The sequence below is a fragment of the Athene noctua genome, chromosome 1, assembly GCF_965140245.1.
Source record: "Athene noctua chromosome 1, bAthNoc1.hap1.1, whole genome shotgun sequence".
NCBI classification, from domain to species: Eukaryota; Metazoa; Chordata; class Aves; order Strigiformes; family Strigidae; genus Athene; species Athene noctua.
Window position 1 is genome coordinate 147,862,579 of NC_134037.1, and position 16,591 is coordinate 147,879,169.

The 16,591-nt window shown below is 46.5% G+C and overlaps 1 protein-coding gene across 1 annotated transcript in view; it reads left to right on the forward strand.

Moving 5' to 3' along the window:
- The first annotated feature begins 10,353 nt into the window (after positions 1-10,353).
- PTGFRN (prostaglandin F2 receptor inhibitor) overlaps positions 10,354-16,591 on the forward strand; it is a 69,961-nt gene continuing 63,723 nt past the window's right edge. The window contains exon 1 of the mRNA XM_074900543.1: positions 10,354-10,558. Coding sequence (XP_074756644.1) covers positions 10,495-10,558 — 64 coding nt within the window. The 5' untranslated portion in view covers positions 10,354-10,494. The remainder of the gene's footprint in view (positions 10,559-16,591) is intronic.

Here is a 16,591-nt window from a genome sequence, read left to right on the forward strand (position 1 = left end):
AAAGTTGACTGCTTGATCATTCCCATTCAGATCCTGTGGATTCTCAGGGTTGCTAGCTAAGTGGATTTCAGGAGATTTTCAGTTAGATCAGCTGAGCACCAACAGAATTCTTGTTCTGTAAGGGTCAGGTAGCTCAGCTGAACTGGTGTTACTCACGTGGGACACCACCATCTTTTAGGTGGCAGCAGAAGTGTTGGCAACATTCAGATAAATAAGTCCAGATTCATATGCTAGAAGATGATTCCAGAATTGGCTTGGCATTTTATTAACACATCAGAAGGCTCTTATCATGTATTTTGTCAGTCTCTGGATATATGAAATTTGCTAGGAGTCTCTGTCTGAGACAGCACCAGAAAACGAGCTCTGTATGAAAGCAACTTCATGGGGAGTGCCCATCACCTGCTACATATGGCTGATTTTCAAATGTTCTTGAGAATGAACATCGTTGCTTTTAATCTAGGAATGGACGCAGGGTTTTATAGAGGATTAGTGACTGAATGGCTTGCAGTCTTGTTCAATCGGCTCTTGAGATGTAAGTGGAGGCAACATGGAATCACAGAAGAGATATCCCATGCAAACTTTGTAAAACACAGCATTTTCTGGGGGGTAAAATTGTAAATTCTAAGTGAAAATGAAAACAAATGAACGTGAGAATGGGGAAAAGAGATTTAATGTTTGGAAGCGGACCCCTCCATCCAGGGATTTCATCTGTGCTGCCATTACTGGCCCATTGCTCTAGGTAGCAGGAGCAAGTCTTCTAGCTGCCAGTAAACCATTTTCATTTTGATAATTATTCACATTGCTGTAGAAACGGAAATTATCTCTATTTTCTCACTTCCCAATTGAAAACTGTAATTGCAGCTGCTCCCTCCTCCTTGTCTGGAAGTTTTACATGCAGAGAGTCATCAGCCAGGCTTGCCTTAAATCAAATCTTCCCATGCAGCCTGGGTTATAATCTAGTGAGCACAGCAGCTGCCTAGTCTTAGCAAGGAGAAAAGCAACACATTTCTCCAGCCACTGGTTAGGGAATTCCTGCTAAAAGAAAGGTGCTGTGCCTTGTCTGATGCCTTTATAAAAATGTAAAGGAGTCGATTTCCTGAGGGCTTTCACAGATATTGCTAATCATCTTAATTTGAAACAGGGCTTCCAAAACCAGCATGTAAATCCCTGTAACACACCTTTGATTTCTGTCTCCAAGGCTACCCAGCCGCCCTCATCCTCTGTGACAAACTCTGGAAATGCCATGATATTTCCTTTTGCTCTAGTCCTTCCCTGCTCTTCAGTCCCCCTCACTCCTGGGTCATCGTGCTCGCATGAGACACCGCTCCACAGTATTGTGGTAGTGGGTGAAGAGCTGGTCTGAAAGCCTGTAGGGAAGTCTGAGTGGTGGGGAATGCATGGGCTTTCATCCCTTCCACCAATGGAGAAATGCTGATTTCCTTGGGTAATACAAGAAAATAGCCAGAGCCCCTGTGCAGACCTGCTCAGTTTTGCTCACTCAGCTGTGCAAAGCCTGGATCGGACACCTCTTTAAAACAATGCTAATAGAATTTATTCATGCTCTTTTTACCAAACCTTCTTATTCTGCTGTAAGACATGCAATTCATGAAGAATAGCAACTACTCCCCAGTCACAAAAGTGTATTTTGAGGGACACAGTATATGTAGCCTTATTGGACATTTTCCAGTGACTTTATATGCAGACACCGCTTTCACACAGAGAGCCAAAATCTGCCCTCTTCTGAAGTCTCTTGGGTCTAAATTAGTGAGACTTTTATATATCATGATTTGAATCTGAATGAGTTTCCTTGCTTGCAGTCCCTGCGGCCACAGAGTAGGCAAGGAGACTTTGTGCTGTAGTTTACCTTGTGATGGTTTTTTTTGGCTGTCCTGGTGAATAACAGGCACATTCTTTGTGTTGCCAGTAGAGGAGCACCTTCTAAAAGTGAAAATCCTCAAGGATGCAAGATTTCCAAAGGCACAGATGTATGGAGCAGTGTCCTAGCAGACAACAGGAGTCCCCATCGGATGGTTTGTCTTGAGGTCAGGGGTGAGATACAGCTTCTCTGAGAAGCTAGCATCTGAGTTGCTTCCCTGACTGTTATCCAAGACTCACAGAAGTGCTGGATGAGCTGATGAGCCTTTTGTACTGCAGATACCCCCAAAACACTGGAGGGTCAAGAGCGAAGTGCCAAACTAGAATCAATGAGGCCTTACGTAGACACTCAAGAGTAACAAGCCAACCAGTGGATTTGCAGGCAGACTGTAACAGCTTGTTATCTGATGTCCCTTGGGCACAAACACTGAGACATCTGCAGTTTTAGACCTTTTTTTTTTTTTTTTCCTCTGCTGGCTCAATAGCTAGTTAGCCGGTCATCCAACGTGAAAACAAAACAGAGGGAAGAAGACAACAAATTGCAATAGGCAGGAGATGCTGGACTATTAGGATGCCAAAAGGATTGGAAATAAAATAAGTACACAGGTTGCTTTGCTCTCCTTTATCATTTGTGCATCAAGCCCTCAGAGTTTGTTTCTGGAACTCCGTTAAAAGCAGAGATTTTGATTTGCCAGTTGACACTGAACTTTTATGTTGGTTTTATTTTGCGTGTATTTTGCATCTTGATCCCTTTGCTTGGCACTGCAAGTTAGAAATGAACCTGAAAACCACACATTGAGACTTCACTGACTTTCCCTGATTTTTGTCTGAGAACAGAGAACTCTTCATATCACCTCCTCCAGTCCCATCAGGGGGAGGGAAGATCCTCAGAAGACTGACTTCTGGATCGTCCCTTGGATTGAGATCTCTGCTCCTTGGGATGCCGTGACTGCACTAGCTTATATCATGCAAAGGTTCTCGTTAATAAAGAGTGTGCCCAGATTGTCAGACAGGGTCATGATCACCAGCCCCAGACTAATCCTTTAATTAACTCCTGTTAATGTAAATGCCCTCAAAAAGATTCTTTTAGCCACAGTGTTCAAGAAATCAGAAGACCTCTCTTGAAGAGACAGAGCATGTTTCTTCTTTCATGGTTCAGTGTAGTGACAACACTGTCTTGCAGTATGAGAAGGATTTGCCACATTCTATGGTGCTCACTTCTCATCCCTGGATTATAGATTATTTTAAATCAAGTCAGGATAATAGGTGACAGCTCAGTGTACATTTTATGTAGCATTTCAGTCTTGCATAGGCAGAGACGTCCTGGCTTCTTGTTTCTGTAATTTCTGTGTCTCAGAATAACCTGAAGTTGAGGTTGGTTTATGCACCTTGTGTAGTAGAAGGTAACAATATGTGAGGCTCTGGGACCTGCCAGAGAAATGCACTGTTACTGCTTCTGATTTAATCTGATTTATCCTCATCGCATGGATGTCCTACTCATTGCAATCAAGGTCAGAAAAGGATTTGAGCCTGTTTCTGATGTAGGAAGACAGCAGTCCCACAGGTAAAAACCACAAAGATGAGGTAAGATCAGACTGACTTTAGTGAAAAAGCTCCCAAAATGGAGTGGAGCTGGACTGTATCAAGAGAGTGAATTTGGAGCAGGGCAAGAATTGTACCTGCTCATGTTATAAGCAGAGACACTCCCCTCCTCGTGACTTCAATTTTGCCTAGGAGAATCCATATAAAAACAAACAAATGCCAACAGAAATGTTTCTATTGTTTTCCTTCTCCGTTTCTAATGAAAACCGTTCCTTTAAAACAGAGCAATATCCTCCCCTATGATTTTTGCAGTCACAATGCCGAAAGAGAGAAAACCTGAAAGCAAAATTGCCTCCTTTTGATTTTTTCCAGTTCAAGAGACGAAACATGCCAGTGGGAAAGAGAACAAAAATCATGCCAAGTAAATCTGGATTTTAAACTGCCTCTAATGATCAGCAGCAATGATACAAATATTTATTTCTGGTTTTACAGTTTATTTGTGTTTAAGCTGACAGTAGATCTTTTAATTTGATATTCAGTCTTCCTTACATAAAAATATGTATCTTTTAGATCAGTTCTTTAATTATTCACTTCTGTAGGAGTTCAGACAGCAAGTTGTTGGGCGATAATTTTTTCATATACTGCTTTAGCATGTACTTTCTGTTCACTAATCCTGTTTGCACTGAAGCTGACAAGAAAATACCCAATAGTTTGAATAGGGTGTTGATTCTATCTTTATTGTTCATGCCATAGTGGGAGCTGCCGTAACATCTAACCCAAATCTTTATTACCTATCCAGTTCTTTGAAGTGCAGTCCCTCCTATTGGACAGTAAGCGTTCCCAGTTCCAACCAAAAAGCAATGCAGGGAGTGAAGCCCTGCTGCTGGAAGTGCAAAAGAGAGGCATGAAGTAGGAGGATGTCTCATTCGTTGCTTAACAGGTTGGATGACTTTTTTGTGTGTGGTTTTGCACATGTGGCGTGTAATGCACATGTGTAGACCATCATGCAGGCAAGCATCTAGAGATATGCTGCTAAATCTATATGTATGCATGGAAATATCATGGTATATGGGTTTTTCTCCTCATGTGTTTTGTGTTCAAAGATTCCATCAAATTCAACAGTAGCTCAGCATGTAATATAAAGCAGCTGTTTATGAGTACTTAAGTAGTTAGGAACCAAATTTCAGGTAGCTAGCCAGATTTGAAAAATGTATTCAGTCTTTAGATGATGTGCTCTATTGAAAGGAGTGTAGTCTAAAAACGCTCATGAAGTCTGAGAGTTTATGATGTAAAGAAACCTGTAGCATGCGGTGTGCGCTTCCTACTTTTCCTGGATTTCATTATGCCTCCCTGCCTCACAGAACAGCTGTAACATTAAACCCATTGAAATTTGTAAAGTGCTTAGAGATCCACTGAAGGGAGGCAGTAGAGGAGTAAAAGGTACTTTCCATTGCTATTGTATCAGGCAAGCTAGTTTCCAGAGTGTCTTGATTATAAATAAGAATAAATAACTGCAAATGTAGAACCTGTTCTATGCTCATTAATGGGTATCTTTTGGGCTGTGGTTGAGGAGAATCTCTTCCAAGGACAAGGTGAGCATAGATCTGAAGATTCAAATTCCTACTTCAAGACCTTTCCTAGGGCTATGGCTTGAAGCATTGGGGTGTTCTTTACTAGTACATGAATGCTATCCAGGTCTACTGGCATTTGGATACTAGTGGCTAATAGTTTGTTTGACCATTTTCTTCTCTCAAATTTCAACTAGATTTTCAAATAAATCATTCACCAATAATTTTTCCTCATGATTTGGTTAGCTCAATAGCCATCTGAACAATATTCATCATATAAATTACTCACTTTTTCCCCATCAATCTGCAAATAATTTATTCACAGATACTTTTTACATGAAGCAGCCAGCTCTAGCCAGGACAAATCAAGGTAATTTCTTACTCTTTTGATCAAATGCCAGTAGGACTTTATCTTGGACAGCTCAATAGTGACAGGTTTTAATGCATAATACATAATGGGTAAGCTGAGTTTTTCATATTTCTTTGAGAGTTCTCTGCTATTGCCCATATTTCTGTTCAACTACTGAGGGAGGAATGACAGGGGGGCATATATTTTCCATCCAGGTACGCTCAGAAGCATTTCACAAAACCAACCGTTCAGCTTCAAGGGAGTAGGGCTCACATCAGCAACAACTGTGATGGGGCAGCCCCTTGGCTGGAATATGCAAGCTGTTTTAATAGAGCAAGGTGAAATTTAGCAAGAGTCGAGGAGAGGAAATGAAGACAAGTATTGTGCCTGATCCGAAACACAAAGGGAACCTAGAGGCAGAATTAAATCAAGCAACGTGGAATTTAGCCGGCACGCTGGGGATAATGTCCCTAGCTTTTGAGAGAAGGGTCTTTAAACGGGTAGGCAAGGCACAAGATGGCACATCCCCATGTAGATGTCTCCAGGACAACATTCGCGCTGTTGTTCCCTTTCCTCGGGGTTCTCATGCAAGCAGTTTGGAAGCTGCTGACAGTCCCCTTTCTGCCCTTAGTGGCTGTCGTATTGCTGACAGAGCCGTTGAGCATGGCCTTATCTGCCTGTCTGCCTATCCCTCTCTTTTGTGGTGGAGAGCTTATGGCTGCCACACACCAGCAGCGAGGGGCCTCATGTAGCTAAGGCGATGGGACCAAAAGATTTCTCCCCTGCTTAAGGTTTGCAGTCAGCAAACTGTGCTGCACGTGAGCAGTGCTTTTGGAGCCTCTGCCCCTAAACAGGGCACTGGGTCCTCGTCAGGGTGGGTCCTTCTGCTGTTGGTCGGAGATGTATGGGTCTTCCAAAAGCAGTTTACCCTTGCACTCCATGCTGTGTGTGGGCCTGTTATGCAGTCGTCCCGCCTTTGTCCTCGGCTGCTCAGGCAACAAGGTGGGGAGAACAAGAGATGTTTACCCACATTTGTCAAGAGAAAAACTTTGCAAAAGCTAGCAAGTATACGTTGGAGGAGTGTCCCAAGTAGGGAGTGGTTGCATGTGGGTTTCTTCAGGATCAGTGTTTGCTCATGTTCATGCACATATGTGCATGCATAATAAAGTGTTTAATATAACACTTCAATCTCGATCCTTCCCTGAGATTGTTGGCTCATCTAGTTACCCCCAAATAAGAGATGCCTTCAGCCTATGCATTATGCAGAAACCTAGGTATGAAGAAATGTAAGCAAACGTTTCTGCAGCATCATCAATAAATGAATTATATGTGGTATCTACTCAAAACAACAACATGCTAAACACTGGAAGTCAAATGGGATGCCTTCCTGAGAAACAAACAACTGACCACATATTTACTCTGCATCTCATAAATAAACATGGAGAAAGCACATTATGCTTGGAGAAAGCTTTTGACTCTGTCTGGCTCTCATAGCTGAACTATACAAAATGGAATTGGCAAGGGGAAAAAAATGACATAACCACATACATGTAACAATCCATTGAAAGTAGGACACACAAAAAAGAGAAGAAAACAGGCTTTGAAGAAGGTAGACTAACACAGCGGTCAGCTTCAGGCCTGCTCTTTCTGTCATCTATGCTGGCGATTTAGCAGTCTCAGAGAAACAGTTCTCAAATCGAATGAGGGATCTCAAACACCTGCTTAAATCGTCACAACATGACAAAATGTATTTTAACACACCCTGCTGCAAGGCCACGTAGTGAGGAAGGAAGAACATTGGTGATGAATGATGGGATAGAGGTGCTTTCTTGGAAAACACAGATGCAGAAAGACGCTTGGGATTCAATATGGGTAATGGATTCTACAAGCTTTTTGTGCAGTGTAGGCAGTTAACGGTCTAATTCCATTTTTAGATACATGAGAAGGGGAAAACCAAACAATGACTTGAGAAATGATTTTTACTCTGTGCACAGCATATGTGTATAGACCACAATGACATTGTATCCAGCCCGGGTGCCTGGGAGTCAAAAAGCACTTAGAAACGTTGGAGAGTCCAAAAAGTGTTGCAGTGGCTGAAACTGAAACTTAAAATGTGAGGCTTCAGAGAAAACAATCTATTCAGTTTAGCGGGAAGTGATAGGAGCACCACCTATAGTTACTTATCCATGAAAATAGGATGGGTGTGCAGTTTTTTATACAAAGGCGTAACAAGTTCTGATGTCTCCAAGTTGGACAAATTCAACCTTGAAAGAAGCAATTTCCTAGCAGCAAGGATAATTAAACATTGGAATAAACTAGTAAGTGGAGTAAGGCACTTGCCATTACTTGGAGTTTTTAAGACAAGATGTGTTGTCTTTCAAGCTCACTTTGATTCAGCTGCTGGGAAAAAAAATCTATGGCTTGTGTATATGAGTCAGATTAATGACAGACAGTGGGCCCTTCTGTCTGGAAGCCTGACTATGGGAGGGAAAGTGTTTCTTACTAAATATGAAGTAAAAGAGTGAGGCGGCACTTGTTGAGAATATCACAGCTCAGGATAGCACGGGTTTACCTGTTCTTTTCACCAGTGTAACTAACAGCGTGTAGCAGTGGTGAAGTAGATGATGGTATCTGGCGGTTACAGTCAGGGCAATAGGGAGTTCCAAATTGAACAGTCATAAGGAAAATCTTTCCAAGGACATAATGAAAATCTAGTCACTGCTGTAACTTTTCAACACTGTAATTCAGGTCCCAGATCAGTGATCTTCAGCTAGGAATGGAGCACAGAAAATGGGAAGCACAGAGCAAATGGGGACTGGGGCTCCTGCAAAATCAGTGGCCTTGTGCATACAGCAAACTTTGCATCTGTGACTACATCTGTGTGTACGTATCAGGATCGCTGCTGCAAGGCTTAAGAGGCACGAGGGGATATATTTTCAGGACTAGAGTTTGATGAAGAATGAAAAGTTCAACCAGCATGATGGAAGCTGATCTGTAAGGGTGAGAGATGTCATAACCTGTTTTCTGAATTTGACGTAAGGGACATTTCTTGGTTTACAGAAGTGATGTTTTCCAGTGAAGAAAAAATGTGTTTGAATGCTGGCCAAAGGAGGAGATAGAGCAGAATGATCGGAAACAGGTAGCAAGAACAAACAAGTATATGTAGGTACGGTAAACATAGATGAAGACAGTCTTATTTTGTTTGGGCAGCCCTTTCTCCGTCATATGTGTGGATTCAGCCTCATTTGCAGTTTGGGAGAACTTCAGTGTGGACAGAACTAAGTGTCCCCCAGGCACCTTGTGGCTGCAGCTCTGCAAAGAGATCTACTGTGTGCAGGAGCTCCAGTAATTGTGGTTGGAGGGTGAAAGTTCTCCTCATCAATTTTAGGAGGGCATTGTTTCATTCCTATCAGGCAACGCCCTCTCTACAGTAAAGCATTGCAGAATGAATAACAAAGTCCAAGCTAAAATCCAGTCTGATAATCATGTTCATTTACGAACACAGCACGCACTTCCTGCTAGTGGGAGCAAACAACCTCACCCAAGCCAAGGCATACTGAAGACCGAGGTGCGCTGGTGACGCTAGAATAAAGCCTAAACCAGCCATTTTGTGAGGGAGCAGCAGCCCAAAACTGTGCATAGGCTCCCGAGATTCCCCACGCAGAGAAATGAGTAACACGGATCCAGCTCCACCAAAGAACAGCAAATCAGGGAGCCTGAAGGGAGCCTGGGCAGCAAACCGCAAAACACGGGCAAGGAGAGCACCGATTTTACAGTTAATGTGGCAAGGGGACTGAACCAACAGATAACTGTCCATGTTACTTGAGAGCAGGCCAGTGCTTCAGTTCTCTGTTTTTACAAACAAACAGGAAATTAAATCCCTGAGCAAACAAAAATCTCTGTGAACAGGCCGAAAAGAAAGGTGGCAGAGCGGTGGCATGAATGTTATGTGGCAGCAGTGCTTTTTGCGTGAGGCGGGAACGCTAGCAGGGGAAAAGAAATCCAGTCCCAAAACAGGGCAGCGCTGGTTGCGGGGGGCTGCCTGACACGGGTGGGGAGGAGCGGCCCCGTCCGCGCTGCCCTGCTCTCCCGCTCCTGAGCCAGACCGTGAGGCTGGCGGGGCTGCCCCGGGGAGCGGGCAGGAGCACGGGCAGGCCCACTGCTGCCATGTGTGCCCGCGGGAGGGCAGGGGACACGAGTGGGGCCACTCAGCAGTGCGTGCGGGGGGGGGGGGCGTGAGCGGGCCCCGCCGTGTGACCCTGTGCGAGGGAGCGTCCGTGCTTGGGTGGGGGGTGTGCGGACCAGCGGGCAGCCCCCGGGTCGGGTTTGTGTGTGGGGACAGGGGTGGGAGCGATACACCCCCCCCCCCCCTCGTCTGTGCGGTGGGTCTGTGTGCCGGGACCCCGCGCTCGGGGTGTGTCTGTGAGGAAAAGGGGCACCAGCCGCTCCCCACGCTGGGGGTACCCGCGGGAAGGAGAACGGCGGACACGAGCGCACCCCACCCCCCCGTGGCGGGGCCGGGTGGGGGCCCCCGGCCGGGGCAGGAGCGGCGCCATGGCGGCCCCGCGCGCCCGCAGGGCCCCAAGCCCGTTCCCCGGGGGCCGGCCGCTGTCGGCAGCGGGGCACCCTGCACCGGGTCGCCCCCCCCCGCCCCGGGGGACCCCTCCACCCGCCCGGGCACCGGGGCTTTCCCGGGCCACGTGTGCGGGGCGGCCCCGGGAGGCCGAGGGCGGTCCCGCCCTCCGCGCGGCCCCGCTGGGCGAGGGGCTCCCGCCCCGCCCCGCCCCGCGGCTGGCGGCGGCCGGGCCGGCGGCGGCCGCTCCCCCGCTCCCCCGCTCCCCCCCTCCCCTCCCCTCCCCTCCCCTCCCCTCGGCGGGTGTGGGGGCCGGGCCGGGCCGGACCCCCGCGCCGCCCCCGCTACCTGCGGGCGGGGGCGCAGGGGGGCGGGCGCTGGGGAAAGTTTGTCTCTGTGGTTGGCTGCGCCGCGCGGCGCGGCCGGTCGGGGCGGGCGGGCGGCTCCGTGCGCTCGCAGGGCAGCGGGAGGCTGAGCGGCCGGGCGAGGAGCGCGCTGCCGCCGCCGCCGCCAGTCCCCGGGCCAGGCGAGGCGAGCGCCGGCGACCACCCGCGCGTCGGGAGAGGCACCCGCGTAGCCCCGTCAGCATGGGGCACCGCGGGGAGAGGGCGTCCTGCCTGCCTCTCCTTCTCCTCCTGCTGCTTCTGCTTGGTGAGCCCGGGGGGTGCGCGACCGGGGGGCAGCGGGGAGGGCGGTCCGGCCGGGTGCGCTCGGCCGCCTCGCCCAGGTAGCGAGGGAGGGCCGGGCCCGTGGGCGCGGGCCCCTCGGCGGGGAGGGGCCGCCCGCCGTGCAGTGCCCGCCCGGGGCGCGGCGGAGCCCCGCCGGGGCGCTGCCCTCCGAGGGGCGGCGGGGGGGCCGGTCTGTGTGTCCCCCCCGACCCGCCCTGGCTGGCCGGGCCGGGGCCCTCTTCGCCCTCTCCCGGCCGGCCCAGCCCTAACGGCTCCGCAGCCCCCCCCGCGCCGCTCCAGCCCAGGGCCGGGGTGCGGATCGCTGCCGGTTATCTTCCCGAAACTTTAAGGGGCGTCCTCAGGGTCGAGCTGTGGCGCGGGGGGTGCTGCGTGCCATGGTTCCCCGGTGAGGAGGGGGGGTTTGTCTCCGCCGGCGGCCGGGGTCCCGCGGCCGGGGTGACGTGTCGGTGTGGCCGTAGCCGCTGTGGCACGACCCGTGGGCGCCCTGAGGTGAGGGCGGTCAAACCTCACCTCGCCGGGGCGCCGAGCGGCCCGTTCCTAGGGCCGAGGGAGAGATCCTTCTCCTGCCGGTTGCACAGGGGGGAGGCGGGAGGAAGCCCACCCCCAGCCCGGCAGCAGGAGCCCGGGCGCGGCCGGGCTGTGGGGGAAGCGGCGCGGCTCTTGCGGCCGCCCCGCCGGGCTCTCGGGGCTCGCTGCCTCCGCCGTCCAGTTCTCCCGCTAAGAGAGAGCCGGGAACCGTGTAGGTGATGTTTTATGCCGCGTTCACGTAAGCGTGTGGCTGTCGTTAGCTTAACGTGCAGCATTGTTCCTTACCGGTGGCAGTGCCAGGCAGGCGGCGTGCAGAAATCAAGCCTGTAGCAAGAACTACACTGAAGGGTGGCTGGTGGGTTTTGGGTTTTTGCTTTTCTTCCCTTCAACAGTGCACTTGTAGCATTGTTGCTAATAATGTTGCTGAAGTAGCAGCGAGTTTAACTAGCGCACAAGAAGATTGTTCAGGTAAGATAGTTACACGTAGTCTTTAAGCGGTTCTGTGTCAGCTCTGTGTAGTTACAAGTGCTTTAGGTACTGGTGAGCAAACATGCCCCACAAATTACTACAGGCACTTCATGATTCAGAACACTTGACTAATTGTAAGTAGTAAGTGGGAGCCTTTTCCAGATCTGGGGTGGAAGGACTGAGTAAGTAAAACAGTGCTCCCACCCCACGCTGCAATGCTCTTCTTTAAACAAAACTCTTATTTGCTGAATTAGTTTGTGCTTGTACTTTTGACATTGCTGTGACTAATTTTTTTTTTTAAAGTCTGCCAGAGCACTTTCCTCGTGGTTTGGCTGTTGAATATTTCATAGTCGGGTCTGCAGAGCAGATAGTCACAGTTGAAAAGTCAGCTTCCTAAACCTGGGCTGGGCCCAGTCTCTTTGCTGAGGCTGCTTGCAGGCACTGAGGCAAAGGGGTGTCTATCTACAAGTCATGATTCTGCCACACAAAGGTGTCCACTGTGCTTTCTCTTACTTGCAGCTGAGGTTAGTCATCTCGTTTATCTTGACAATTATAGGCATTCTGCCAGCTGGGGAAACAGTGAAGAACTGGAGAGATCACCTTTAGTGTTTTTGTTTAGAAACAGAAAGGGAATAAAATTTTTCAAGAGAATGGTTTAGTAGGACAAGCGGAAAATCAGGACTCTTAGATTGCTCAAGGTCAAGCATCAAAAAGTAAAAACTATTAAGGATGACATCCAACAGGAAAGTAGTTTCCTTCGTAATTCCAGTCAAAATAATTAGAAGACTTTAAAATGTGCATGCAGAGATATCTGGCCACTGTTCATAATAGGGTTTGTCTGCACATTCTGAGTTGTCTTCTGGGGATTGTTTTTTTTAAACTGGAATGGTGCTGTTAAAATTGAGTGCTTTTGTAGGAAAAAAATTTTCATGCTTACTTGTGGTGTGTGTTGTGGTGTGGCTATTTTATGATACTATTACTTGGTAGCTTCTATGAGATATTCCTAATGTTAAGAGGTTGGGAAGGTGGCATTCCTCTCACTCTGGATGGAGAAAAGTAGGCTTCTGTGAACATGTGTTTTCTAGCAGCTCTTCAATTAAGAGGCAGGTTGGAGCTTTTTGTTAACTATTATGCTGCAAGTGTTGAGGAATTCTTGTGTAAGGGAGGTAGAGGGAAGGAGTTGAAGCATAGAAGGGTTCATCTGGTGCCTGTACTTAGACTTGATTGTTTTGTTCAGATCTTTAGGAAATAACCCAGCAAAAGGACACAAATAGCTGAAGGAAATATTTGTCTGACAAATAAAAATGTTTTCTCATCCTTTCTCCTGGATCCAGTACAGTTATAATCTGTTTGGTAAGGAGACTGTGGATCCTGAGTTTAAGGCTTGATCTACTCTCTTTTCTTCCCTCCTCTGGTGTGGTTAGATCCTGAGAAGAGAGGGCAGCATGAGGGCATTTTGCACTGCCATTGCTTGTTTTATGTGTGATTTTTGTTATGCAGTCAATCTGCCTAATCAACCTGTGAAATGCTCTGGGAACCAAAACATCTCTTCCAGGACAAGACATGCAAAAAACAAACCAGGTATCTGGTGGTTACCAGGGCTCAAACTGTAAAGTAAACAGTAAACCTTGCAGCTCACATATGGTGCCCCCCCCCCCCCCCCCCCCCTTAGTTCTAGTTTGGGATTTAAGGTAAGAATTGCAGTGTATCTGAAAAAAGCTGGGTTTTGGTTTAAGTGCTATGGGGCTTGAGGAGAGCAAGCACTCAGTAGGTCCTGGGGGAAAACCATTGATGATGGGTTTCGCAGAGATAGCCTTTTTCTTACTACTGTTTAGACCTGTGTGACACGCTGTCTGCTATGATGAAAGTCAGTTCCAGTATGCCAGATCCCCAGGAGTCTTGTATATACATGAATGGAGTTGTCTCCTACAACAAGTATTCAAAATTTATTGTGGGGTTGGTTTTTTTTTTTTCAGTTTTCCTTAGAAGCTACAACAATTAGTCATTGGAATCAAGGTTTAATTCAAGCTCTGCAACAGAAAGCTTTTGGTAATTAGTATAAGTTATTGTGATTGTGAACTTGAAGAAGTGTTCTTTAATCTTTCCCTGCATTTGCAGCTAAAGTGAAAGCATTAGAAAATGGGAGAGCCTTAAGGTTTAGGTCGGGGAATTGATGTAAGGATGATCACCCATGGAGTGTTCAGGGTGTGATAGAGTGGAATCTCCTTCCTGTTCCCATGCTAGTGGCTGCTCACCTGCCGGTGAGCCCGGCGTGGGTGCTGGTGGCCTTTGCCTGCCTGTTGTTGAAGGCGGCGGGCTCAGGTCCTCACAGGTACTCGGAGGAGATGCTGACAGCTAGGCCTGCCTATCTGTGTTGTAGCTTTAGAGGTTGTTAAAAAGGTTCCCAGAGGGGAAATACCAACAAGCCTGTCCCCGTCTCAGCAGCTGCAGACAGCCAAGGCAGTGGAAGCACGTAGTGAGTGTTGGAACTGGGATGGTGAGGTACTGAAGGGCAGGTGGTGTTGCTGAGGAGGAAGCGTCTTCTGTGTGGCTTTGCCATGCTGATGTATTTTCTTAGTCTGTAGGCTGTGGGTGATGTGGGAATCAAAGGGTGAGCAGTGTAGTGAGTGTTTTTTCCTTTACATCCTGTGTTCTTCTGGGTTGGCAAATGGTAGCTTAGTCACCTTTTCTGGCTCTTGTGTCTTTGTACGTTCCTGTCCAGGGTTTTTTTTTAAAGAGAGTCTGGGTGCTTTTTCTGAATTTCTTTGACCTTGTTCTCCAGTTTTCTCAATTGCTACATTTCAACATAGCAACAGCTTGCTCTCTTTAGGTAGCCTCTGTTGTATTTGGCTCTAATCCCTGAACTGAGGTATAAACCTGCCTGAACAAGATTTGAAGTAAACTGTAGGGGTCATTTAAAAATGCAGCCACATGCTTGATTAGAGGGGAACGTACTTAAGAAACAATATATATCCGTCTGTCTGGCTATGTAAACAAACATTGAGGGACATTTGAGATTTTAGCTTTCATGTCTAATAAATTGATGGGTTGATTTGTTTCTGTGTGGTGGTTGGTTGTTTAGTTTTTTTCAGTCTCCATAATCATTGTGAAACACTTACCTGCAAACCAGACCTGTATATTTTTTTAGTAGGGAAATAGTTACCTATCTCAATAAGATACTTTGAGAAAGCGAACATTTCAATTGGCTGTTTTCACTGATACATTTTTGTGTGTGTGAAATTCTGTGTTTTGGAAGGAAGGGTAAATGGACACATTTGAAAATGTGAATTCTTTTTTATTATGTATAGCAATCAAGCACTTGAAAATTAAGTTGGAAAGAGCTTGAGGAAACCATTACTAACATGGGCTGGATAAAAGTAGGGGTTATGTTAGTGTTTATCAAGGTCTCTAGTAGTTTCGAAAGAAAGATATTAGGTGGAGTATAAAGTAAGAATCTATATCATAATGCAAAGAAAAAGATCTTTTTAATATTTTGCTTTTGACTTTTGTGGGAGATGTTGCAGTTACTTCCCAAGCCAGATGTCCTGCTTTCTTAGAAGATCCGCAGTAGTAAGTGATAAAGTCTGTTTTCTAGAGACCTGTAAGGCAAAATTGTCTAAGGATAGCAATGGTTCAATTTCTGTCCAAGAATAATAAGCAGTTTCCTGCATGACCTTAGTTCCTAACCTGCACAAGGTACCCCAAAACTGGATTGAACAAGACAGGGAGAGACTGTAACGTGAGCAGTTTTTGTCTGGGTAGTCAGTATCTCCTGCCCTGTAGAAGGAATTAGCTTGTACCGATGAGGTACTAAGTTCTCCAATTGTCCATTTTTTGTCAGCTGATTCTTTAGGAAACCTCAAATTGCAGTTTTCTTATGAGGCTTGAATACCAGCTGAGAAGGGCTTTAAAAATTATGAGAAACTTTTTAATACACCTTATGCATTAGGTTTTGCAAGGGGAAAAGGTATAAAATCAGTTTCAGACTCAACTGCTTTTGGGATAGGATTATCTGAGAAATAGTTGTTGAGATGCCAAAAGCCTTGAATAATGTCTTTACGGATTATCAGCATATCTGAAGTAAGATAAGAAGCAAGACGGAAGTTATGGAACTTTAAAAAGTTTCTTAGTTTTTTGAGCTTTGTATCAGAGACTGACTTATTCATTTACATGTAAGCTGTCATAATTGTGAAGTATAACTGATTTATTTTAACTGAAGTCTGAAACAGGAAAAAAGGATGTGTGTTTTTTTTCTCTTGAATTGGAAGATGTTTCAAAACTGGGTTTCCAGTGGAAACCATTATCAGCTTTAACTGTGGCATTCTGAATAAGTTTAAAGAGAGTTAGATAGAAGGTAGAACCAGTGTTGCTAAATGCCTTTGAGTCTATTTATAAAGTTATAAAGCAGTATGGTAATGCTGGTAAATTTGAGTCAATGTAATTGCCATGGGGACTGCTTGAAACTTACGGTAGAGTGTTGCAGTCGGTGCTTCTTTTCATTGCACTAGATGAGGAAAGTTGCAGGGAAAGTCTTATGTGACAGAGCCTGGAGAACAATGTCCTTTGTATGCAGCAATGGCAAAATAGAGCTGCAGAAATATGAAGTATTGCTGAAGCAAGCTGAGGTATTTGACTACTGATAATCTCTATGGCCAGATGGAATTTGCATGGATGTTCTAAAGGGTCTGAACTATTAGCTGAGCTATGGGAAGAATAGGTAAGACACCGAGTCCTGGGCAGGATTAACTTTAAAAAAGGATCTCAGGATGGTTTTTAGGAATTGACTTGTGAACTTCAGGAATGAGAACTAATTAAAGATTGGAGCTCTCAGGCAAGCTGTCACAGCTGCTGATAGACAGGGCTGCCAGCAGTGCCTGTAGTATATCTGCTTGATGCTTTTTGTTGAGGGCCATCTATTAAATTGTTTATTATTCTGCAAGACTTAAGGCATTCGTACTGAAATTTTCTGGACTGGCTATCTATGACAGGTTGACTTTTT